We start from the raw sequence: 27274 nt of genomic DNA, 5'->3' as shown, positions 1-27274 counted from the left end.
CATTGGGGGGTGGGTGGGTGTTACAAATTTGAACAGAAGCACCAAGTTTGGCCATGCTTTCATCAAATACAATAGGCATTATATATTCAAACAGGGTAAATTTTTATTTCATCCTTAGAAATGTTTGCTTCTAAAGCTTGAGGAAATTGCAGCAGCAAAAGATTTTAAGACTAAGGCGGGATCCTGAGTGAGCAAAGGAGAGTCATAGTGAGATGCGTTTGTCTTTAGGAACTCATTTTCTACTGTAGTTAAGCGATCCCCACATGTTAAAGGCTTATTTAGTTTGCTGCTACCAGAAAGTGGCCTTTAAGATGTAGGACCTAGTGCAAAATCTTAGATCATTGAGGTTTTACCATCAAAGAAAACTATGAGACACATATTTTTCTTCTTTACCATGGGTTTCTGCATGTCATGAATTATTTTGCTACATGCTCCCAGTATGGTGTGCTGCTTCACCATAGGCCAAAGCCACAGCCAGGTACCATGATCCAAAACCTCTCAACCTATGAGCCAAAGCAAACCTTTCCTCTCTTAAAGGTGATGCGTTGCATGTATTTGCCACAGAAATAGAAATCTGAGCAATACATTTAGTTAATAAGTTAGAAGCTTAAAAAGTACTTCAACTTCTAGAGACTTGTTTGCCATGGCTTCCAGCTTGGAAACTCCTCCCAGGACAATCTTGCCCTCTACCCACAAAAGAACAAATATTAACTTAACCCCAGTCCTCATATTGTATTGCCACGTGTGCTTTGTAAACTGTTCTTCTTTTTTAGCACACCACTTCATCTCTCTAGATTCAATATAACGCTTGCAGCTACAGTGAGGCCGTTAATAAGAAAGCCAGCGATGTCAAACACTAGTTTGGGATCATCCTTATCTATTGAAGAAGGAAATATTGGTCAGAAGCATCAGTACTTGTCCAACTGTCATGCTATTTGGTCCCTTTACAATAATCAAATGAGGGAGCAAAAATTCTACTGACACCTGTTCCAGGAGAGCATCTTTTTGAATGCATCTCTGAGCTCTGGGCTCCGAAAGGCATATATAAAGGGGTCAATGACTGCATTGCACATGATTAACATGCCATTGACCTGGAAAAGAGACATGTAGCAAACACAGTAAGGGTTGTTTGGACAGAAGGTCATTAAGAGGACATGGAGAACAAAGGGGGCCCAACAGAAGATGAAGACCCCAAGAAGGATGGTCAATGTCATGGCACCTTTCATGTTGGTTCTAGGAAGGGTAGAGATCTTCCTAGCATGGGAGCGGGCAAGTAAGAACATGTGAATGTAGAGACACAGGATGAAAACCAGCATCAAAGGGAACAGCGATGTGAATGTGAGCACCGTAGGGATGTGGTGGGAGAAGATCACCATGGTGATGCCGCTCCCTGTGCAGAACGTCCAGATAACCGTTAGGATGATGATGGTGCGGCGCATGGTCACAATGCTGTGGTACTGCAGGGCATGGAAGATGGTGATATAGCGGTCAACCGCAATCACAGACAGGCTGAAGATGGAACCCAGCAGGGAGAGGACAAACATGCAGTCAACGATGTCATCTGCTGTGCTTTCAAAATTGCCGCGAGGCTTGAGGTAACCCATGTTTCTGAACATGATCAGGATATTTTCCAAGATCTTATAGAGACTGCCCAGCATGTCAGAAATGGCCAAACTGCAGATGAAAAAATACATGGGGGACTGGAGATTTTTGTTTTTGATCACAGCCAGGAGGACGACCAGGTTCTCCAAGATTCCAATGATGGAGATTGTGAAAAATATCTCTTCTGGCAAAACTACATCAGGGCAATCTGAGTTATTTCTTGCCGTGCCATTGGTGTGTTCATACGAATTGATAATATGCTTCATTTTTTTTTCCTGCTCAGAGTCAAGACACGGATTATGCTTGGATTTGACTGTACGGAAATCTTGACTGGTTCTTCGGAATGTTTGGTTCTTTGGAATGTTTTCTTTGTGTGGAAGGATCTGAGGTTAAACAGAACACATAAAAACACACATTGCAGAAAGACTAAAAAAAAAAAAACTAAACTAAAAATAAAAATGCAATCTGCACTATTTGTTCCAAAAACTATTATAGTGAGGTAATTTAAATAAAAATTTTGGCTAAGCCCTTGTATTAACCAACTTAAAAGTAACATTTGCAGTGGGATTTTGAGCCGTGAGATAAGAGTGAAAATGCATCCTTTACTCTCTGTCTCTATTCCCTCTACCCTTATGAATGTATATGATAATGTATATGATAGATTACACTGTATGCCATTGAGGCCTTGGATGAGAGAAGAATGGAAGGAACAGCGTGTGGAAAAAGGGGAAAACACACAATCGTTTCCAACTTGAAGGTTGTGACAGAGTCTGGGAGCTGATGGTACTTATAGGTCCTTTCTTTTTCATCACTTTAGTTTTCTGGGCCACAATAGGACCATACAGTCTGTGCGGGATGATGATGGAGGTTTTAAAGAGCTATTGTAAAAGACGACCAGAGCGTATATGTTATTATCTCAATTCCAAAAGCTCTTTAGGACCTGGGCTTAGTGGTGCATGTTTCTGTGCCCCAGGAAGCCAAAATGGAAAGATCACTCGAACTCATGATTTCAAATGCAGCTGGAGCAGCGTGAAGAGAATGCGTTTCAAAGCAAAAGCAAGACCCAAGGACCAAGAACCAGAAAACAAGGAAGGGCCTCTTTGTTGTTTGGAATCTCTGGAGATGGCTAATAATTTCCATAATACCTCTAGCTGTCCCCAAAACTAGGTTCTGTGCTTTTCAGACCTCCTTGAATCTTGCCAAGGACAAGTCTGCACGGTGTGTAGCAAGACCTCTGTGGTCTGGAGGCTTCTGTGTTATTGTACTTCTAAAGACCTTCTGGATCTCCTTGTACTGAGTGGCCGAGTGAGTTTTCTTATCAGGCATTCAGAGTCTGACTGTTGACAGTTGTGTTCTCTCACCTAACAAAGCCAGAGCAGGCTTCTAGGAGCAGAACTGAAGTGGCTCCTGCAGGCTGGCAAATATGCCAGGGTCAGCGGAAAGAAGGAGCCTGTGGGCCTGTTGGCATGGAGTGGGGGCTTTCTGAAATGACCTTTGAGTGAACTAGGGCCTCTCTCAGCATCTCAGATCCTCAAGGAACTTCTTTCTTCCTTTTTTGTTTTTACGTGATTCTTTTTAGACATGAAGCCACTGGCAGCTTTGAGGTGAGTTGTGAAAGCTACCACCCAGCTTGACTCTAACTCACTTTACTTCTGTGTAATGTGTGCGGTCAATATTTCTTTTAACTGGTAGAGGACACTAAATGAAGCTGTGTGCTGCTCTCTGCTGTGTTGGGCTGGGTAAGCAAGCTCATTGGTAGCAACGCTAGTGCTAATGTCAAAAGGCTGTGGTGTGATTTTTTTCCTATCATTTCTGACTTGAAGCTTCATGATTTACTTACTTTACAGCCTCAAATACTATTTATATTGAGCGGCTGACTTGCACATATGACTTAAAAGGGCTTTGGAGGCACTAAAATCAGGTGTGCTACTGAGAACTCTTCCAATTGCTCACTCCTCCACCCCACGCCACACTTTGTCACCGAAGTTTGAAAAACAGCCTTGCTGGCTAAGGAAAAGTTTTAAAAGTATAAACAAAGTGGAAAATTTCAACATTCTTGTTGGAATTGGGATTGCTGTTGCCTTTCCCCCCCCTTGTTTTAAAATTAGACCTTTGAATTTTGTAGAATACCTTTTGATCACACTCCCTCCGATTCCCCAGCCCCTCCAAGATTCGTCCATAGCCACACAACTTTGGATCTTCTTAATTAAAACCGAATTAAACCAAATCAATCTAGCAAGCACAATTTGTGCTTCTCAGGTACTCTTGGATATGTGGTCCTCTAACGGATCATAAGGACTCACTGAGGCCAGATCCTTAAAGATCTAAAACCTAAAGAGAGTTTTCTCTCCCCCTCCCTCCCTCCCTCCCTCTCTCTCCCCCTCCCTCCCTCCCTCCCTCTGCTCTGCCCTCTCTCCTCCCCCCTCAGCAGTTTTCAATGCCAATAACCCCTCAAGTAGGGATAGGACTTCACATGCAGCTTCCTTCTCCATACTAGCATCTTGTCTTGCTTGAGCTTGAGTAGGTTTAAAAAAATGTATTATTATTTTTTAATTTATTCACTTTACATGCCAATTGTAGCCCGTCCCTCATCTTGTCCCTCTCCTACCCTCTCTCCTTCTTTCCCCCTCCTCCCTCCTGTAGTCCTCAGAAAGGGAGACCCTTCTCTCCTACCATCTGACTCCAGCCTATCATCTCTCATCAGAACTATCTGCATCCTCTTCCTCTGTGTCCTGGCAAGGCTGCCCTGCCAAGGGCAGGTAATCAAGGAGCAGGCAATGGAGTCTATATCAGAGGCTACCTCTGCTTTCCATCTTAGGGAACCCACATGGAGACTGAGCTGCCTATCTAATACATCTGAGCAGGGGGTCTAGGTCCTCTCCATGCATAGTCCTTGGTTGGTGCATCAGTTTCTGCAAGTCCCCGGGCCCAGGGCCCAGATTTATTGCCTTTGTTAGTCTCCTTGTGGAGCTCCTGTCCCCTCCGGGTCCTTCTATCCCTCAACTTTTCCATAAGACTCTCTGCGCTCTGCCCAAAGTTTGGCTGTGAGCCTCAGCATCTGTTTCAGTGCCCTGCTTGGTGAAATTTTTCACAGGACATATATGGTAGTCTCCCATCCTGTTCCCTCTCTTTGACAGCTTCCAGTGTCTGTTTTATTTGACCTTCTGAATGAGAATTAAGCATCCTCCCTAGGGTTTTCCTTGTTATTTAGCTTGTTTAGGTCTGTTGATTGTATGGCTGTCCAGTATTACATTGCTAATATCCACTTATGAACTTATGAGTGTGTATATATCATTCATGTCTTTCTGGATCTGGGTTACCTAGCTTAGGATGGTCTTTTCTAGTTCAATCCATTTGCCTGCAAAATTTAATGATTTCCTTATTTTTAATAGTTGAGTAGTATTCAATTATGTAAATGTATCACAGGTTCTTTATCCATTCTTTGGTTGAAAGACATCTAAGTTGTTTCTATACTCTGGCTACTATGAATAAAGCTGCTATGAACATGGTTGAGCAAATGTCCTTGTTGTATGGTGGAGCATCTTTCAGGTATATGCCCAGGAGTGGTATACTTGTGTCTTGATGTTGCACTATTCCCAATTTTCTGAGAAAGCACCATATTAATTTCCAAAGGCTTGAGTAGGTTTTATGCTTGCTGTCATAATTACTATGAGTTCATGTGTGCAACTGCCCCGCCGTGTCTAAATAAAACAAAACAAAACTATTCCTTTGTAGTCATCCTTTGGGATTTGTTTGTTTGGTCTTAAACAGTCTGACTAGGGTAGTATAAAAATCTCAATGTAGTTTTGCATTTCCGTGATGACTAAAGATGCTGACATTAAAAAAAAATGTTTCTCAGGCATTTGTATTTCATCTTTTGACAGATCTCTGCCTCTGACATTTTCAGTCTTTCTGCTCCCTCTTCCACAATGATCCCTGAGCCTTGAAAGGAAGGGTGTGCTATGCACGTCCCATGTAGAGGTGAGCAGTCCTCGGTCTGTCATTCTCTGAATCTTGATCAGTTATAGGTCTCTGTGCTAATCCTCATCTACTGGGGGGAGGGAAAGCTTCTCCAATGAGAGTCTAGAGAAATACTAACCTGTGGGTGTAATAATAAGCCATTAAGAGTTGGCTCAATACCACGCCCATTTAACAAAATAATAGCAGTAGGTCCTTCCCTAGGACTTAGCCATAGGTTATTGCATGCATAATAGTGCCAACATGAGTTTCAATAAGCAGACTTTAAGTGTAATCAGACAGTGTTTGGTTACTGCCATGACATTCATGACACCGTCGCACTAGTCAGCCTGTCTTGCTATGCTGGTCGTTATTGTGCCTTGCAAAATTAATTAATCTCTGGGTAAGATTCATTTTCTCCTCTAGAGGCATTTAAAGCACCGCACGGCACCATGAAAGGTATCTGGTAGAGATGAAGCTTCTGGGTGAGTGTTGGCTTGATTTCTCCAGATTTCAATGATTTTAGTATGTGGTGTCTTCAGCAATAGAGTCTTACTGTCAAATTTGGAGCCTGGTCAATAGCAGTGGTAAAATCTTTTACCATTTGGGGGTCTGTGGGACCTTATTGTCCAATAACTCTAAAAAGAGATAATCCATTCCTGACACTTTTTATTTGTTAGCACCGTGGTATTCTGTAGGGGCATTCTTGCCCCTTTATGATGGAGTGCCATTTAATTTCTTTATATATGTGTTTGTATATATTAGTACATAGAATATACAAAGACCTAAGAAAACATAAACATTAAAGAAACAAACAACCCAGTTAAAAATTGGAGCATGGTACTAAACAAGGGTTTGTCAAAAGATGAAAAGAAATGTCTGAGAAACATTTTTTAAATGTCAGCATCTTCAGTTATCATGGAAATGCAAAGCTACATTGAGATTTTTATATTACCCTAGTCAGACTGTTTAAGATCAAACAAGCAAACCCCAAAGGATGACAGAAGCTGGTGTGAGTATGGGGAAAGAGGAACATTTACTCATCATTATAAAAAAATCAGTAGGGAGTCTTCTACAAGCTGGAAATATATCTACCACACAACTCAGCTAGACCACTCTTGGCATATTGTCTAATGAGTCTAAATCCCACCACAGACACACCTGCTTGTCCAGGTTTTTTGCTGCTCTATTCACAACAGACATGAAATGAAAACAGCCAAGACACCCATCGACTGATGAATATTTTTTTAAAAAAATGTAGAGCATCCTATTGGAACTCTAGGTGAGAGAAGCATGGGAGAATGGGGGAAATAGAAGGATCCAGAGGGTCCTAGAAACCTACAAAAAGAACATTATGAAGGGTGGATCTGGGCCCAGGGGTCCTGCTCAAACTATGGCACCAGCCAAGGACAATACATGCAGTAAACTTCGAACCCCACCCAGATTTAGCCAATGGACAGGACATTCTTCACAGTTGAGTGGAGAGTGGGGTCTGACTTTCACATGAACTCTGGTGCACCATATTTGACCATGTCCCCTGGATGGGGAGACCTGGTGGCACTCAGAGGAAGGATAGCAGGCTACCAAGAAGAGACTTGATACCCTATGAGCATATACAGGGGGAAGAGGTCCCCCTCAGTCATAGTCATAGGGGAGGGGAGTAAGGGGAAAATGGGAGGGAGGAAGGGCGGAATGGGAGGATACAAGGGATGGGATAACAATTGAGATGTAGTATGAATAAATTAATGAAATATATTTTTTAAAATGTAGAACATTTGCACAATGAAATATTATTCAGCTGTTAAGAAAAACCAACAGGATGAAATTTATGGGTGAATGAATGGAGCTGGAGTCAGCCATTCGTAGGTAACGCAGAACCACAGACTGCACGTGGTCTCTCACTTGTAGGTTTTTAGCTTCCAATCTTCAGATAGTATGCATTCCATTTAGGATAGCAGGAGGTCAGGAAATTAGCAAGGAACCATGGCAAGGATTTCGAGAGAGGAGAGAAAGAGTACAGTGGTGTAAAGGGACACCGGGGAATAATGGAGCAAGAAAGGCTACAGGCACAGGGAACGGGAGGGCAGAAGGAATGTGGGGGAGGGGCTAAGTAACACTAAAGACATTTTGAAAACGCTGTGTGGAAACCTACTACTGTAGAATTTTCGTGCATAAAACACGTATATAAGCACATGTAGAAATTAAACACTTTATATATACGTTTGATCTCACTCTTATGGAGAATCTGAAAGGGTTGATCTCAGATGAGCAGGTAGTAGGTTTAGGAAACAGAATGAAGAGAGCATTACAAGGGGATCTGTAATGGGTTACAGTTAGGTAGAGCTCTATGTTCTGGCATTTTATTGTACGGTAAGGTACCTATATATCAGTATTATTGTTGTCAATAGTATATTTCAAAAGAGAAAGAGTTTGAATGTGCTTACCACAAAGAAGTCATAAATATTTAAATCGATATGGATGCTAATTACCCCAGTATGAGCGCTGCACACAATGGATCGCATGTATTAAATCATCTCGTTGTTTCTCATAAACATGCACAACGGCTACGCGTAAATAAAAACATTATGAAGACACTAACTTAAGAAACAACATAAAAATGAAATTTGCAGCTTGCACAATTAACAAAATGTGCAAAATGATCCTTTTTGAAAGGCTATTATTCTTCATGAGTGCTTCTCGTTTCCGGAATGAAATTTCATTTTTAAAATAACTGGGACACGAGGCTAAGGGTGTGGCTCAGTTACTAAAGTGTTTGTTTGCCTAGCATGCATAAAATCATGATTTCTTTCCCTAGCTCCACTTAAACTGAGCTGAGTGATACACACCTGTAATCCTAGCAGCTGGAGGTGGAGGTAAGAGGATATGAGTTCAAGGCCACCCTCAGCTACACAGTGAGTTTGAGGCCAGCCTGGCCTCATGAGGTCCTGTCTCAGTACCACCAATGAATACTTGGAGATGGAAATAAGGGAACCACAAATTTAATTCCAGCCCGGGTAATACAGTGAGTTCAAGGGTCACATGAAGTACACTTTAAACACGATATCTATGAAATATTCCAAACAAAGATCACCACATTATTCTCATAAATAAAAGTTAGACACTATACATCACATTTAAAAAGTATAAAAGCTTTTAAAGATATACTACTTACAACTAGAAAATTTGTTTTCACTAAAAGTCTAGAGAAAGAAGTGGCAGACGCAGGTCTATCAGTATACTGCTTACTTCAAGACCTAAAACTTAGGCTGACTTGTGACTCAAGGCTTCTGAGCAAATAATGATGTGCACAAAAATGTTTGTATGTAATGTTCATTTAATTATCATTTATAATAATGTAAAACTAAAACACAAATAACTTATAATCCATGATAGATTAAATAAATTCTACCGGATCTATAAGATAGATATAATTAATACCATACAGTTCAGTAGTGCAGAGAATGTATGTATCACACACACACACACACACACACACACACACACACACACACACACACACACACACACAGTGTCTACAGATTCCATATCCACTAGAGATTGAAAGTATTACAAAAACAATTGCAACTATCCTAAACATATAAATATGTTCCCTTGTCAATATTTCCTAAACAGCATAGTATAAAAATTACTAATATAGTTCTTTCATTGTAGTAGATATTAGAAATAATCCAGAAAAGTATATAGGAAGGCATGTATAGACTCTAGAAAAATATGATGACATTTATCTCAAGACTTGGACATCGATGGATTTTGGCATCCATTAGAGGCCCTGGGTCCAGGACTCTACTGATAGTAAAGAAGGTCGTAAATATTTATTTCATGCAAAAACCACAGAAAACCTTCTAGAAGCTACACACTAGATCTTAGTGATGTGTGCTGAGTACAGATAGCTCAACTGTAGAGCATGTATGAGGCTGTGTATTTGAGTGTTACTACTGAAAAAAATTAATAGCAGTTAGTGTTGATTGGCAGAGTTAGTTATTTTAAAACATTTTATTTTAGAAAAGTTTTGAATTTATAGAAAATGATGAATGTCACTGAGTTCTCACATATGTTCATACCCACTTTTCTGTTATTTACATCTTCAATTACTGTGATCCACTTATCACAATTAATGGATCAATAGAATACTATTACTATTACCTTGACAATTTACATTTTACATTGAATTTTACATTTGCTCTCTCTGTCCTGGAATTTCTCATCTAGGAAAGTATGTCGCCTTTCCTCAAAGACTTTCCTTTAAAAAATGATCTTGATAATTTTTTTGTTTGATTTTGCTTTTGTTTTTTGACATAGAGTTTCTCCTTGTAGCCCCAGCTGTCCTAGAACTCACTCTGTAGCCCAGGGTGTCCTTGAACTCATGGAGATTTGCCTCCCTCTGCCTCGGCATCCCTAGTGCTGGGATTAAAGGCATGCACCACCACCATGAAGCATTGGTAAAGTGTTTTTTAGAATTTGCCAAAGTTTTTCTTTTTCTTTTTTTTTTTTTTTTGTCTCATGTTTTTTTCTAATGATTGGACTGAGGTTGTGGTTTTGAGAAAGAAGATCACAAGAGGTAAACCATCATTTCCCTTTCTTTCCCTTTCTTTTTCCTTCCTTCCTTCCTTTTGCATTTGCATTTTTAAATTTATTTTTTTATTCACTTTACATCCTGGTTGTAACCCCATCCCTCCTCACCTCCCAGTTCCACCCTCCCTCCCTCTCCTCCATCCTCCCTTCTCTATTCCTTAGAAAAGGGGAGGTCCTCCTTCCCACCCACTCCAAACCATCCAGTTGCATCCTCTTCTGCTGTGGCATGACCTGGCAGTCCCTCCAGTGGGAAGTGATGAGAAAAAGCAGGCAAGAGAGTCCATGTCAGAGACAGCCCAGCTGCTCCCCTTACTAGAGGTCCCACGGAAGCCCAAGCTGTCCGTTGGCTACATCTGTGTAGGGGACTGGGTCCAGTCCTTGGTAAACCATCATTTTCATCATTTCATATCAAGGGACACTTCAGTTATATCAAGATACTTCAGTTATGTCAGCATGGCACTTCCATGTTGTTACAGGTCATATGACCTAAATACTGTGTATCTATTCCCTTATTTACCTTTTCCAGAATGCGCACTTTAGAAGGAAGTTACTGGGCACAGTTCGTACTTAAGAGATGGACTATAATGCTATGCCTACTTGAGGGTAAAGGATGATGGTGATTAAGGTTGCCAAGATGACAGACTCCAGAATAACCTGTAGAAAATAACCTTGATTGCATTAATTGATGTAAGAAGACCCATTTTGACTGCAGAAAGGACTATGCCCTGCAGAAGACTCTGTACTTATAAAACAGATGAAGACAGCTGAGCACCAGGATTGCTCATTGCTCTTGCTCACTCTATCTATCTATCTATCTATCTATCTATCTATCTATCTATATATCATCTATCATCTATCAATCTATCTACTATTGATTTATCTATCATCTATCTATCTATCTATCATCTATCTACTATTTATCTATCTATCCATCTTTCTTTCTTTCATCTAAAATATCCAGTCTTTCCAGTAATGACTGTTGAAGTCTGTCTTTTTTTTTGTACTGTAAACAATACAATGCACAAGATAACTTGTGACAGTTGATCTGAAGTCTTAGTTGAGGCAGAGGAAGGTGTAACAAATAGGTTTCCTGAGAATCTTTTCTTTAGCTTAGTGAGAAGGTGTTCCCATCTGTCCTCAGGTGTCTGCAGGTCAGGAAGAGAGGCGGTTGGGAATTTTCAAGCCATCTTTTCTCACATCATCAGTATATCCCTTAAACCAAATCCATGTGAGTGTCAGTCTAAACCCCCACATATTTCTTCCTTAAAACTGACACTGACCTGCCAACTCCCATTGGAGCTCTCTCTATTTTCCTTCTCCAATCCTTTATCCTTGAGGCAAAGTTGAGAGGGATTCACTTCATCTCACTATGTATGATTTATGGTGCTAAATAAATACAATGGCATCATATTATACAAGTCTAATGAGCTTGTTTTTGTTTCGAGACAGGGTCCGGAGATATGACCCAATTCTATCTGAAATTTGGCTTTCCTACCTTGATCTCTGGAGTATTAGGGTCGTAGGCATGTGCCACCATGCCTAGCTAGACTCATAGATATTAGTAATCAAGACTCTGGTAAGTGAAGTAGAAGCTCCAAGGATGAGCGCAATTCTACCATTCCAATAGGCTCACTATCTCCTTTCCTAGGAGCAGGATTCCTGTGACCAACTCATGTCTGCTCTCCCTGGTTTTACAGAAAAGCTCCTTATAACCCTTCAGGAATGACTGCACACTCTGAGGCCAGTGCACACCCACTGAATTTTGTGGGGGAATCCTCCATGGCAGGCTTTAGAGGAAGCGTCTTTCTGAGCAGTCAGAGGAATGAAAGTTGGAGCCTTTTGACCCCACTGGGAAAAGCTCAGCAGCTCAGTGAGCAGCAAGACCAGGGAAACAGGACCAGAGACTAAGACTGGAGTGAGAGACGAGAGTGTCTGGCCAGCCAAGCTTTCCCTCTCTACTGCTAGATGCACAGGGAACCCAGGTATATCTAGGTAGGGTCTGGGAGCTTCTCCTGGGGGCTTAGCCACCACAGTACTGCGTCTTCTCCCTTTCTGTGTTGATTGATCTTAACCCTGGTTAACTGGGATCTACCCACCACTGCTGGTCTTATTTTCCTGACCAGAGTCAGGCATTTCTTCTCCCTACTGGGCTTAAAGGCTTTATTAACCTTTATCTGTGCTGCCACTTGCCCAGTGGAAGGTTAAGTCGTAATTGTTTGCTATGTCCTTTTACCTCACCAAGTTGGATTCCATGCCATCCACCTATTGCTAGGACTTTGTGCTGAATGTTTATTTTAAAACCAGTTTTCTAAATTTGAATAGCCTGGCTCCAGGCTAGTAGAACAAAAGCTGTCACCACAACATGTCATCACTCCACCCCACCCCCATCCTACTCAGCTCTTAGGTCTCTTGGGTGCCAAGGGAGTCTTGCTTCTGTGCCTCACTGCACCTTGTACAAGAGTGAGATTTCTGGGGACACAGCCTTTCAGCTACTTTCAGGTGGAGCTAGCTCAGACTTCTGCAACCTGCCAGTGTCATCATGTGTTCCCTAAGGGAAGAATTGCTCGGATAGTCTCAAGCCCAGACAGTACAAACTGACAAGACTTGGAGCAAAGAAGGCAATACGATACAACACCAGCTTAGAAAGATATCTTTAAAAGTTAGTTGAATTAAATCTTCCGGTGTAAAATAGAAGTAGAAATATTAATGAGCTGTCGCAAACAAAGTAGCTGCTTTGTTGTTGTAAGGTCCCCAGGAAGCAAATCTCTTCCTGTGATAGGAGGGCCATAGAAGCAACTGAGAGACAATGGTCCTTTGAACCTACTCACCCAGTTTCTGCCCTCCCTTGTCCTGCCCCTGGTATGAGGTGGGGAGGGGTATCTCCTCAAAAAAGGTTTGTGGCTCTCTGCAACTTCCCAGACTTGGTTCTTTGCGAGAGCTTTCTGTGAGGTTCGTCTCAGCAACATGATGTTCTTGTCCCAGGGCCTCCCTGGGGCCTCACTGCTGCAACCGGGCAGTGTACACGAATCTAGTAAACAATGTTGCTCAACGCATGAACGCGTGAGGAAGAGCCATTCACTCCTCTTTTCAGTCTTGCTCAAGTCCCTTCTCTCAGCACCTCTGCACCCCCCTTTCCATTCCCACCCCTTCCAGACTTTGTATATTCCATGTCAGCCAGTTGTGAGTGTACTGAGTCTTCACTGAATGCATGCTCCAAGTGATGGTCACTTTGGGGAGCATTTCGTGATAAACATGCTTAACTCTTATTTATTCTATGCCTCAAGTTGCTGAGGTCATATGTGCGTATCAGTGGTAGAGCTGCTCAGAGTGGTAGTGGGACATCATGTGCAGGCTCCCCTGGTCTTTTGGCAGAAAACCATCCCGTTTTTAAAAACAGAAAGGTTAACCGGGTAAAAAGATGGTTCAGGAAGGGGGTGAAAGAGATTGATGTGATTTTCAACCCTAGTTCCATCAGCAAAAACCCTGCTGCGAGTCTTGAGTAGAGTCAGTAATAATTTGAAGGCTAACAGAGAAATGAATGAATTCATTAGTAGGGAAGAGAGGTTTAGTTAGCGGATGAAGAAATACATTTTATTATCCCACTTTAATAAAAAAAAAAGATACTTCCTTAAGAAGGATGAAATATCACAATTAAGAGGGTATAGCTTTTTCTTAGGTTTGTTCCTAGCTGTTCTATTCATGGCCTAGAGCACTCAAGAAGCTGAGAAATTTGTACAAAATGTACTTACCTTCAGCGCTGAAGTAGGGTCCTTCTGGCCAAGCTGATCGAGAAAAAATAAGCTTTGAAGAAGAGCAAGCAAATGGTCCTTGGGACCAGGAAAGGCCGGAACATATGCATCACTGGGAGACAGCTACTTGTTATCATAACCTTGAGTAAACGTCACTGGAAATGAACTGTGTACTTCTGGTAACACAGAATTAGACAAGCCAAGGAAAGAATCTCAAGAAGACAGTATTCCTTGGTCTACATTGATAACATTATTTCTGAATGTTTCTGAACATGTCCATGGCAGATTCTGGAATTGTAATATTTTTTATTTTTTAAATGTCATTTTAAGATTGTATTTGGTTTTTCAAGAAAGTAATTAATAAGTTGAAATTTTGAGGGACTTATTCAGGAAGGAATGATTTTAAAAGTTGCCAGTAAGCCTCTCAAGACATCTTGTGACCATTTGACTCATTTACCTCATTAAGAATAAGGGAATAAAAGGGAATAACTATATTATTCATATTTCATAAGTCAAACAACGGAGCAGAAGGACTTGTGTGCTCAAGGGCACATTATGGGGCTTGGGCCAAGATGAAAAAGAAAACCCAATTCCTCATGTTTTGCCAGTTTTTCTCTGTCTAAAACTGTCATGAAAATTATTATTAATAATTCAGTTCTGGGGACTGCAATGTTATTTTCTGTTTGCCAAGGTCTTCAGGGAAGCGATGCTTTTGATATCAGCTATATTAACTTGAAGTGTGTTTGTGTGTGTGTGTGTGTGTGTGTGTGTGTGTGTGTGTGTGTGTTTGTGTTAGAGATTGAACCTTGGGCCCCACAAATGTTGAACATGTACTCTACCCCGAGTCACATGCCCAGCCTCCACCTGAATTTTAAATGTTGACTGGGTCAAGTTTTGGTTGTATCCTGATTTTTAGATGCTGAGTCCAGATAAGTGGCTATCTTTAAAAACACCAACTGAAAGGTGTTTTAGCCTCTAATTAAAAGATGTTCATCTATGAGCTATCTGGAAAGGATGTCGGGCAGAGGTTTGACTTTAACTTGTTAGATGAGTGAACAGTGACTTTCTCTGGACTCTGTTGTAGAATTATGTCCTGCACAGAGGTCTATAGGTATCTTATGTGTGGTTCTCCTTAGCAGGGCCTCATAATAGTGACACTGTACAAAAGGGGGACATTGCTCTCAGACTGTTTGAGTCATCTGACAACAGTGTAGGACAAGTCAATTCAACGTTCTGACTGGTAACATCTGAAGGACTTCCGTCACAGGTCTGTGACACTGGTCTGGAAAATTTAAGGCAGGCCAGGGGAGATTAGCATCAAGCAGGACAGTGGATGGTGGACCTCGGAGAAGGTCAGTTCCCTCCGGGTGGACCTATGAGCAGCTCTGTTCAGGGGTCTGACAGAGCTATCACGTGGCTAAGCTTGTATGTTTGACTAAAAGGTTAGCTTTTGTTATTTCATCTCTCCTTCGCCTTCACCTTCTTTCCCCTCCAATCTTTTAAGAAAGGGGAGCAAATATATTTTTGGAAGAAGCAGACCAGAAATAATGTAAAACAGAGCCAGAAGATATGTGTTAGAGTAATAAACAACAGAGCCAGAAGATATGTGTTAGAGTAATAAACAGTTCGGGGCACGGCGGGAACTCTGGGCCTCCCTTGTTCCTGGTAAAGCTGTGGCTGGAGGGATGAGCCGGGACCATGGTAACTGTGAAATCATATACCAAGACTCGTGCTTCTTATAACCCGGTCCCCAAGATGCTGAAGAGTGCCTTAGCTGTGAGCCCAGAAGGGCCAGTTCGTAGACTGAGATGCTGACAGGTGGGTTCTACGACTGCATCCCCACTGCATTTATAATTCATCCTCTTTCCCTCTGAAGATGGGATGGAAAAAGAGAAAGGCAGGAAGCTCACAAGGAGTTCCTCTATGCCTAATCACAGTTAATTTCTTCCCCCACGGGAAAGGAAAGGCTAGATAGAGCAGAGACCAGGGAGACAAAGGGAGAGGAACAAGACGAGACTTAGCCATGGCATTTTGGCTGCGTACAGAATCCTGGGGATCGGAAGGTAACTAAGTAGTGTTTTTTGCTGAAATATGCTCTTAAGGCAATGATAATTTATATGGTGTTTTCTATTTTCTAGCTACAACCATTATACTAAGGGTTTTACTTATGTGGACATTTCATTTTCATAGCATGGGGGTAGGGGGTACGATTCAGTGATATTTGCCTGACATATACAAGTCTCTGAATTTCAACCCCAGCACTACATTTGAAATTTCCTGAATTTGATCCCCAGCATCAGCTCTTTAAATCTTCTGCAACATGTATGAGGTGAACATTGCTGACTATTATGATGAGGCGGAATCCATGACAATCAGTTCTGATTTTATTCCAAGGATGAGGAGAAGCTACAGGAGCCTAGCACAGCTGTCCTCTGAGAGGCTCCACCCAGCAGAGGACCCAAACAGATGCTGTGTCTCACTGGACCACATAGGAAGTCTTGTGGAAAAACAGGGGGAAGGATAGAAAGATCTAGAGGTGACACAAGAAGACTAACAGAGCCAACTAACCAGGGCCCAGAGCGGCTGGCAGGGACTGAAGCAGCAACCAAGGACCATGCATGGACTGGACCTAGGCTCCCCACACAGATGTAGACAATGGGCAGCTCAGGCTCCATGTGGGTCCTTTAGAAAAGGGAGCAGGGGCTATCTCTGACTTGAACTCTGTTGCCTGCGTTTTGATCCCTTCCCGTTGGTGGGGCTGCCTCACCAGGCCATAGGGGAAGAGGATGGACTCAGCCCTGATGCAATTTGATGTGCTGGGGTCAGTTGGTGGGGGCGGGAATCCCCTATGGGATTGGGGATAAGGGGAAGAGGGAGAGAGGGTGGGACCAGGTGGGAGAGGAGGGAGGAGACTACAATTGGGATGTAAAGTGAAGAAATAAATAAATTAATAATAAAAAAAGAAAGTGGATGATTCAACCTAATTCAATTAAAAAGATTTTCTTTGACTGTTTGTGGCAGACGCTTGTAGGGACAAAAAAAAGTAGAGGTACAATCCTCCTGGGGTATGCTGAAGGAATGGGAAATGGGAAATTGAAGTCATAATAAGCCTTTCAAAATTAAGCTTTATTTTTAAAATAGGGTTGGAGATGTGGCTTAATGGTTCTGACTGTGTGCTGCTCTTGCAGAGCTAGAGACGAGAGTCCCAGCGCCAATGTCAGGCAGTTCATAATCAGTTATAATTCCAGCTCCAGGGGAGCCTGGCTTCTTCTTCTGGCCTCCACAGGCACACGTGTACATAAACCCACAGGCACCTACACACATGTGCATAAACCCACAGGCACCTACACATGTGTACATAAACCCATAGAGACATACAATTAAAATTAAAGGCAAATCTTTAAAATGAAACTTGTAAGTGTTAAAACCTTTCTATGTGGCTTTTCTCATGCATTTATTGACTCTGTGAGAATTCCATACTGTGTATTTTTATCAAGTTCATTCCCACCCCCGGCCCTCCCTGCTCATGACAAACCAATGTTCTTCTTCTTTCTAAAACAAAACAAACAAACAAATAAACAAACAATCAAAACAAAAAACCCAAAAACTCCAAAACAAAGACAAAAAAACCAAAGGCTCTGTCTCCTTTCTTAGAGAGAAAGAAAGAAAGAAAAACTCTGTCTCTGGTTTATGCTTTGAAAAATCCTGGACAACACAAATCTGTGTCAGTGTTTGCTCCAACTCCAACTTGCAACCCAGTACTTAGTCCTTGAGATGAAAAAAGAAAAAGCCTTTAATAGCTGTTTGGGATATAGATACAGGAAAAGGCAAGTGTGTGATGTGACCTGTCTCATGGACCCCTTCCTGTTCAGGTCCCTGGAGAGAGGTATTTAATTGATCACGAAAAAGGATGATGAGCTTTGTTCAGGCAGTCTCTCCCTGACAACTTCATAGCTTCCTGCATAGAGAAGAAAATCCATGTTGCTTTCAGGCTTACAAGAGCCTTATGACCATAGCTACTGCTTCATCACAGCTTCCATTACTGACCACACCAGGCATCACGTGAAATATCTGAATGCATGAGAGCTTCGGACAAGAGAATCTCATCAGGATTGTAAAAACTGAAATAAACAGAATTTCTGTGAGGAAAAAAAAACACTGAAAAACTATGGAGTCTGATTTCTGTTGGCTAACTACTCTTGAGCATGGGGCCTGCCCTGGGCTGGGCTGGCATATCCAATGTCACTTTGTTGAAGAAAACATATATATATATATACACATACACACACACACACTTATACATATGTATATACACACATATATGTATATGTATATAAAGCTTCCACTATATTAGGTTTCTATACTACCCTCAAGAGGTCCTTAATTTTATTGTTCTGTCCCTGTATTCCCTCCCATGTCTTCCTCTTTCACCTTCTCAACTTGATCCTCCCATTCCAGTGCCCTCATGCATGCATAATCATTTTGTTTCTCTTTCCTGACAAGATCTGTCTATACTCCCTAGTGCCTTATGGTATATCTTGCCTCTGTGTTTCTACAGATTATAGCTTGGTTATCATGGGTTGAACAGCAAATATCCACATATAAGTTAATATATACCGTATTTGACTTTCTGATCTGGGTTATCTCACTCAGGATGATTTTGTTTCTAATTCCACCCATTTACCTGCAAATTTCATTCTTTTTAACACCCGAGTAGTATTCCATTGTGTAAATGTGCCACATTTTCCTTATCCTTTCAGCTGCTGAGGGACATCTATGTTGTTTCCAATTTCTGGCTATTAACCGAGCAACAGTGAACATGGTGGAGCAAACGTCTCTGTAGTAGGATGGAGCATCCTTTGGCTATATGCTAAAGAATGGTATAGCTGGACCTTCCAACTGTCTGAGGAACTGCCACAGTGATTTCCAAAGGGCCTGTATGAGGCTTCCGTCCCACCAGTGATGGATGAGTGTTCCCCTTCCTCCACATCCTCACCAGCATGAGCTGTCACTTGTGTTATTGATCCATTCAGATGGGAGTGAGATGAAATCTCAAAATAAGTTTGATTTGGGCTTCACTGATGACTAAAGATGCTGGACATCTTTTTACACTTTTCTCAACCATTTGGCTTTCCTCTTATGAGAATTCAGTTTATCTGTTATCCATTTTTAATTGGGTTATTTGTGTTCTTGATATCTAGCTTTCTGAGTTCCTTTTTCATTAATTAAAAAATTAATTAATTTTACGTATCGATCATAGCTTTTCCTTCCTCTCCTCCAAGTCCCATCTTCTCTCCCTCTTCCCCCTCTCCCTACCAAAACCTACCCTAGCCCATCAAGTTGCATTAGAACTGAGCACATCCTTTTCCCCTGTGGCCTGGTGAGGCATCCCCACCAGGGGAAAGTGATCAAAAAGCAGGCAGCAGAGCCCTCGCTCCCTTTACTAGGGGACCCGCATGAAGCCAGAGCTGCCCATAGACTACAGCTGTGTAGGGGGGTTAGGTTCTGTCAATGCATGGTCCTTGGTTGTTTCTTCAGTCTCTGTAAGCTCCCCTGGGCCCTGGTTAGTTGGCTCTATTGGCTTGTGGAGCTTTTGTCCCTGAACTATGGTTCCCCCCTCCCCCATGTTTGTCTGGGAGACTCAGCAGCTGTTTTGATCCTCTGCTGGGGGAGAGCCTGGGGAGAGAGGACAGGCTGCTGTCTGAGAGCATAGCAGAATATCTTTAGTGTATCAGGGGTTGGCTCTCTCCCATGGGGTGGATCTCAGGTTGGGCCAGGCATTAGTTATACATTCCCTCAATCTCTGTTCCATTTTGATCCTTGTACATCTTGTAGGCAGGGTGCATTTTGGGTGGAAGCTTTTGTGCATGGGTTGGTGTTCCCCTCCCTTCACTTGGAGTCCTGTCTAGTTAGGGGGTGGGCTTTTTAATCTCCATGACCCCTGCTACTAGGAGTCTCAGCTACAGTCACCCCCATAGCCTCCCAGAAGCTTACCCTGTTGTAGGTCTCCAGGTTGCCGCTGAGATGCCCCTGCCCATGTTTTCTCTTCTCTCTGCAAGCTCTCTGTCCTGCTGCTCGTGCTCTCCCCAGGTCTGATCTCCACCCACTTCTCTCCCCTACATTGTTTCCTCTCTTCAATTGCTTCTGCTGTCTATTCTATTTCTCCTCCCGAGTGAGATTTAAGAATCCTCCATTGGGTCTTCTTTGTTACTCATCTTCTTTGGGTCTGTGAATGATAATGTGGTTATCCTGTACTTCATGGATAACATTCTAATTATAAGTGAGTACATACCACGTGTGCTTCTAGGTCTGGGCTACCTCACGCAGGATGATCTTTTCTAGTTCCACTCATTTGCCTGCAGATTTCATGATGTCCTTGTTGTTAATAGCTGACTAGAATTCCATTGTGTAAATGTACCACAATTTCTTTATCTATTCTTCTATTGAGGGACATCTGGGTTGTTTCTAGTCTCTCTGGCTATTACGAATAAAGATGCTATGAACATAGGTTAGTAAATGTCCTTGTTGTGTGGTGGAGCATCTTTTGGATATATGCCCAGGAGTGATATAGCTGGGACTTGAGGTAGAGGTTTTCCCAATTTTCTTAGAATGTGCCATATTGATTTTCTTTTTTTTTTTAATTTTATTTTTTTCCTCCTTTATTAATTTATTCTTGTTACATCTCAATGGTTATCCCATCCCTTGTATCCTCCCATTCTTCCCTCCCTCCCAATTTCCCCTTATTCCCCTCCCCTATGACTGTTCCTGAGAGGGATTACCTTCCCCTCTATATGATCATAGGGTATCAAGTCTCTTCTTGGTAACCTGCTGTCCTTCCTCTGATTGCCAACAAGTCTCCCCGTCCAGGGGACATGGTCAAAGGTGAGGCACCAGAGTATGTGAGAAAGTAATATCCCACTCTCCACTCTACTGTGGAGAGTGTTCTGTCCATTTGTAGATCTGGGTAGGGGCTTAAGGTTTACCGCCTGTATTGTCCTTGGCTGGTGCCTTAGTTTGAGCGGGACCCCTGTGCCCAAATCTGCCTATCATAATGTTCTACTTGTAGGGGCTTCCTCAAGACCCAGCTATTCCACTCCTTGCAATATACCCAGAAGATGCTCCAGCACACAGCAAGAAAATTTGCTCAACCATGTTCATAGCAGCCTTATTCATAATAGCCAGAACATGGAAACAGCCTAAGTGTCCCTCAATAGAAGAATGGATAAGGAAACTGTGGTACATATACACTATGGAATACTATTCAGCTATTAAAAACAAGGAATTCCCGAAATTTGTGGATAAATGGATTGAGCTAGAAATGATCATAATGAGTGAGTTAACCCAGAAGCAGAAAGACTCAAATGGTATATACTCACTCATATCTGCATATTAGCCCAACGGGCATGTCCCACGAAAGCCTTCACTTACCAGGAAACTGCGACAGAGGAGAGGACATTCTAGTGGGACTCTAGATGAGAGAGCCATATTGATTTTCAAAGTGGTTGTACAAGTTTTACTCCCATCAGCAAAGGAGGAGTGTTCCCCTTTCTCCACAATCTCACCAGCATGTGCTGTCACTTGAGTTTTTGATCTTAGTCATTCTGATGGATCTAAGATGGAATCTCAGAGATGCCTCAGACCAAAGTTTCTCTCCTCCTTGCAAGCTTGTCCTTCTTACCCCCTCACCACTCAGAAGGTACAACCAATGCCTGCTACTCAGACACCATGTGCACTGGGCACTGCCATCTTGGAGTCTCTTCTCTCTTGATTTCTCTATATATATTTTGGATATTATCCCACTATCTGAAGTGGACTTGGTAAAAAATCTTTTCCTATTATATAGGTTGCTACTTTGCCCAATTAATGGTGTCCTTTGCCTTACAGAAGCTTTTTAGTTTTATGGGGTCATACTTACTAATTATTGATCTTAGTGAGTGTGTTAACAGTATTCTCTTCAGAAAGTCTTCTTCTGTGCCAATGAATTCAAGACTATTTTGCACTTTCTCTTCTATCATATTCAGGATACCTGGTTTTATGCTGAGACCTTTGATCCATTTGGAATTGAGTTTTCAGCAGGGTGATAAGTAGGCTTCTACATGTAGCCATCCAATTTGACCAATACTATTTGTTGAAGATGCTGTTTTTTCCCCAGTGTGTATTTATGACTTCTTTAGCAAAAATCAGATGTCCATACATGTCCAGATTTATGTCTGGATCTTCAATTTGATTTTATTGATCAGCGTGCCTGTTTTATGCCAATAACATTCTGTTTTTATACTATAGCTCTGTACTATAAGCAAGTTGGTAATGGAGAGATCTCCAGGAGTTATTTTATTGTTCAGGTTTGTTTAGCTTTCCTGGGTTCTTTGTTTTTCTATATGAAGTTGAAAAGTGTCCTTTCAAAATCTGCCAGGAACTGTGTTGGACTTTTGTTGGGTATTGCATTGAATCTGTAGATTCAATGCTTTTGGTAGAATGGCCATTTTCACTATGGGTTAATCCTAATAACCCATTGGAGATCTTTCCATATTCTGGTATCTTTTTCAATTTCTTTCTTCAGAGTCTTGAAGTTCTTGTCATACAGGTCTTTCATTTGCTTGGCTAGTGTTACCCCAAGATAATTTATATTACTTGAGGCTATTGTGAAAGGTGTTGTAACCGTGATTTCTTTCTCAGTCTGTTTGTTTATAAGAAGGCTGCTAATTTTTGTGAGTTAATTTTGTGTCCAGCCATTTTGCTGAAAGATTTTAAGCTGTAGGAATTTTCTAGTGGAAATTTTAGGGCCATTTACGTATACTTTCATATCATCTTAATAAAGCTACATTTATTTAATTTGTTTATTACGTTTATCTAATTTGTTATCTCCTTGATCTCCTTCAGTTGTCTTATTGCTTCAAGTACTACTATATTGAATAGGTATAAGGAGGGTAGACAACTTTATCTTGTTTATGATTTTAGTGGAAATGCTTTGAGTTTCTTTCCATATCAGTTGATGCTGGCTATAGGCTTGCTGTAAACTGCCTTTATTATGTCAAAATATGTCCCTTTTTATAACGAATCCTTCCAGGCCTCTTACTATAAAATGGTGTTTGATTTTGTCAAAGGCCTTTTCTGCATCTAGTGAGATGATGATATTTTTTTTTTCAGTTTGCTTCGATGGTAGATTACATTGATGAATTTTTGTATGTTGAACCATGCTTGCATCTCTGGGATGAAACCTACTTGATCATGGGATGGTCTTTTTTGATGTGTTCTTAGATTCAGCTTGTAAGTACTTTATTGAGAAATTTTTGCATCTATGTTCATGAAGGAAAATAGTCTGTAATTCTTTTTATTTGTTGTGTCTTTGTGTAGTTTGGGTATCAGGGTAATTGTGGCCTCAACATGAATTAGGCAATGTTTCTTCTGTTTCTAATTTGTGGAATAATTTAAGTAGTATTGGTGTTAACTCTTCTTTGAAAGTATGGTAGAATTCTGTACTAAAACCATCTAACATGGGCTTTTTTTGGTTGGGAGACTTTTGATGAGTGTCTGTATTTCACCAGGGGTTATAGATTTATAGACCTGTTTAGATTTTCCAAATTGGTAGAGTGCACATTTTAAAAATATGTCCTTTTGGGTCTTTGGATTTCCTCAGTGTCTGTTATAGCCTTTTTTTTTTTTTTAAATTTTTTTCTGATTTTGTTAACTTGGATGTTCTCTCTCCACCTTTTAGTTAATTTAAATAAGGCTTTGCTCTATTGATTTTCACAAGGAACTTACTCCTTGTTTTGTTGGCTGTATTGTTCTGTTTGCTTCTTTTTTACTGATTTCGACCCTGAGTTTGATTATTTCTTTCCCTCTGCTCCTCTTGGGTATGAGTTTTTCCTTTTGTTCTAGAGTTTTCAGGCGTGCTCTTAAGTTGCTGGTATGAGAGCTCTCCTGTTCTTTTATGTAGGCACTTAGTGCTAGGAACTAGCAAGATCCCAGAAGAATTCCCTACTAAGCAACACATATCTACCACACCTGCCTAAGAGTCGGAGAAGGCAACAGAGACCAAGGAATGGAACACCTACCCAACAAAGACAAGATTAGGTATCAGGTCCTAGAATCACACTTAACACAGACCCATATGCCTAGATGCCAATGAAAAACTGCAATAACAGCCAGGATGATATGGCTCCACTAGATTCCAGTAGTCCTACCACAGTAGGCCTTGCGAAGTCCAATATGGCTGAAGCATGAGACAAAGGAAGCTCATCTGCCTGCTCTACTCCAACAGGCTTGGGTGGCTGGCTCCCAGGGAATGCCTGCTCCGGTGGGGGCTGGGATAACAGGATGACTAGGGAGGAAGGTTGGAGGGAAAGATGGGGACAGAGAGGAGGAGAAAACTAAAACATGTAGTCTGCTATGGAGTTGAGGGCGAGACAGGATGGTTGGATTTAGAATAGAGAAGGGAGGGGTGAAGATCTGCAGTTGGGCTCCCTGCTTCCCCCAGTGGAGTGGCCTGAGGGTTACCAGGGAGTGCCAGCCGTTGTTGGGGGCTGGGGTACTGTGATGAGCTTTTTTTCTTTTTTCAGGAAATTTCAAGTGTATATTACAGCAGTATGAGATATCGTCTTGTACTGTGTAATAGGTTCCGAGAGCTTATTCATGCACAATCGACAGCTTTTGCATCCAGCCTTTTTGCAACAAACATCCTACTATCTTTGGTCTCTGAATTAGATTTTAAAGATATCCTATGAAGGGCAACATTCTTGTTGAAAGGATTTTATTGGTAAGTTGGTATGTTGATGGGATAGTCCGCAGTGAGAAGACCCTGCAAGCCAGTGATACTGCAGGAGTGGCCATGAGGAGTGTTGAGAAGGCAGGGAAGGGTGGATCTGAGTGCTATGGGGCAGGAATGAGACATTTCTGTGGGATGTTGAATTGAAGCATCTGTGTCTGTGTGAATGTGTGTGAATGTGTGTGTCTGTGTGTGTGTGTGTGTATGTGTGTGCATGTATGTGAGTATGTGTGTGTGAGTGTGCATGTGTCTATATGAGTGTGTATGTGTGTGTATGTGTGTGTATTTATTTTTCTCTCAGTAGAAGGAGAAGACTTGCCTGCTTAGTTGTTCATTTTCTTACAGAAGTACAGGCAATAATATGTTAATCTGAGCTAGAAACATTTGAGCTACATGATTAATTTAAAAAATGTGTTAAGTTATACCACCCGGACTGAAAATTAGCTTCTGCCTACAAAACCAGAAGAAGCATATTTGTTAACTGATCTTACCTCCAGAATTAAATATAATATTAAAATTAATGTTCGGACATCTATGCTTTCACAAATAGCCCAGCAATAGTGGCTTGCACAGTGTAGGGGAGCCAACCAGATCCTTGATCCATTCCTAATTTCCTTTCAGCTCTATGGTTGACTAGCTTTTTCATATTATGTTGGTGTCTTTGGTCCTTCATCACACCTTTAAGTACTACAAAAGCAAAGATTTATCTCTTCTTTCCTTTATTTTACTCTCATGGAACCATGTGCTGACATTGTGTTAAGTTCTGGGTATTGAGGTTTGCAGAACAGAACCTCTAACCTAGAGAAGTTAGTTCAGTATGAAGTTGAGAAGGGCCACTTATGACTAAATGTTCAGCACAGTTGACAGGCACATGACATGTGCTTGGTAGTTTTTGCCAACTTGACATAGGCTAGAGTCACTTTGGAAGAGAGAGCCCCAATTGAAGAAATGTTTCCATTAGTTTGGCCTATAGGCAGGTCTGTGTGGCATTTTCATAATTGATGGCTGGTGTGGGTAGGTTCAGCCCATTGTGAATGATGCCAGCCCTGGGCAAATACTTGTGGGTTGTTTAAAAAAAGCATGCTGAGCAAGCCACAGGGAACAAGCCAGTAAGTAGTGTTTCCCCACTGCCCTCTGCTTTTAGTTTCTGCCTCCAGGTTCCTACTTTGAGTCCCTATCTCGGCTTCCACCCCTGGTAGACTGTAATCTGTAATCTGACATAAACCTTTTCCTCAATAAGTTGCTTTGGGTCAGTGTTTTATCAAAGCAACATGGAAGCAAACTAAGATGGCGCTATATTTGAAGTTTATATGTTTAGGGAATTTTGCATTTGAAGTACCTATTCTTCTATCCAGTTTGTGTTAGGATGGCTTTTATACTGCTTAAGTTGCACTGTGAAGGGTATAAAGTATTTTGTTTAACAGGTAAAATTGGAAAAAATAATCTATGGGGAGGTAGGGAAGGAGGAAGGGAGGAAGGGAGAGAAAGAGAGAGAGAGAGAAAAAGAGAAAGAGGGAGAGAGAGAGGTGGGGAGAGGGGAGAGAGAGGGAATGAAAGCATACAATCATACATTTGGGCTCTAGTAAAGGGTAGGTGATGGATGGAGAGAGATGAAGGAAATAGAGCAGCCTATCACGGAGACTGACAAAATGGTCTATGGAGACAGACTGTGTGGGTGTGAGTCATAGATACAAACCTGGGTAATTGTGACATCTTGATGCACTTACCCAATCTTACTAGCACCCTTTCTTTCTAAGAGGACACTACATTGCCAGCCTATTGCAGAGACACTGTGATCATTAACTACCTATTCTAAGGTCTCCATTTTTTTTCCCATTCCTTCTTTGATCATTTTATACAAATAAACAATGTGTTTGATTGTATTAACTCCACATTACACCTCCAACTCCTCTCTGACTGTCTCTGTTATATCCTCTACAAATGTCATGTTCTTTTTTCTTTTGTGGGGGAGTAGAGAGGAGGAGGTCGATTCAGATTTCTCTGGGTAGTCTTGGCTGTCCTAGAACTCGCTCAGTAAATCAGGCCAGCCTCGAACGCGAAGAGATCCACCTGCCCTGCCTCCCAAGTGCTGGAATTAAAGGCATCTGCCACTACTGCTCTGATTCTTTTTGTTCTTTTCATAGCCCTCTGAGTATAATAAATGTTGTCAATTTTCTCTTATAATCAGGTTAATATTAATGATGGAAAAAGTTCTGGCTGGTGGATTGTATACAGTGACAAGTGTCAATCCTAAGCTGTACTGGTTCAGTGTGACTCCCCTCCCTTTTTTTTTTCCCTTATGCAGGGTCTTGGTGGCTGTATGTTTTGTATAATAATCAACAAAAGACTCTGAAAGCTTGGGTTCCTGAGCAGCAAGGTGGAGCAGAGATCTTCCTCATCCATTTTGTATCTATGAGAAGAAAAACTGTGAGTGTTGAGACACTGATATTTTGTTAACGTGCTGCTGCAATTTGGCTTCCCATATCAAAACAATGCATAACCAGTTAGTGTTACAATAAGGATCATTGGACTTGACAGTATGTAGAGCCATATAATACCTGGCACATAGTGAGTGCTGTGTGAGCATTTGTGAGACTAAATGCAAGAA

At 41.5% G+C, this 27274-nt stretch overlaps 1 protein-coding gene and 1 long non-coding RNA gene across 2 annotated transcripts; one reads left to right on the top strand and one right to left on the bottom strand.

Annotated features, from left to right (window-relative positions):
* Positions 1-13136, bottom strand: MC2R (melanocortin 2 receptor). Its single transcript, XM_084779921.1, has 2 exons — positions 12981-13136; positions 1-1985 (listed from the first exon to the last, which is right to left on the bottom strand). Exons 1-2 carry the CDS (start codon positions 13116-13118, stop codon positions 975-977), a joined length of 1149 nt encoding a protein of 382 aa, XP_084636047.1. The 5' UTR covers positions 13119-13136; the 3' UTR covers positions 1-974.
* LOC311596457 lies at positions 5485-27015 on the top strand. The gene is made up of 4 exons (XR_014778850.1): positions 5485-5583; positions 5986-6044; positions 7330-7425; positions 26972-27015. It is a non-coding gene; the product is annotated as an uncharacterized lncRNA (long non-coding RNA).
* The last annotated feature ends 259 nt before the right edge of the window (positions 27016-27274 follow it).

This window comes from Acomys minous (assembly GCF_964271855.1).
Source record: "Acomys minous genome assembly, chromosome: 4".
Classification (NCBI taxonomy): domain Eukaryota; kingdom Metazoa; phylum Chordata; class Mammalia; order Rodentia; family Muridae; genus Acomys; species Acomys minous.
This window is presented reverse-complemented; position numbering and strand designations above follow the sequence as displayed.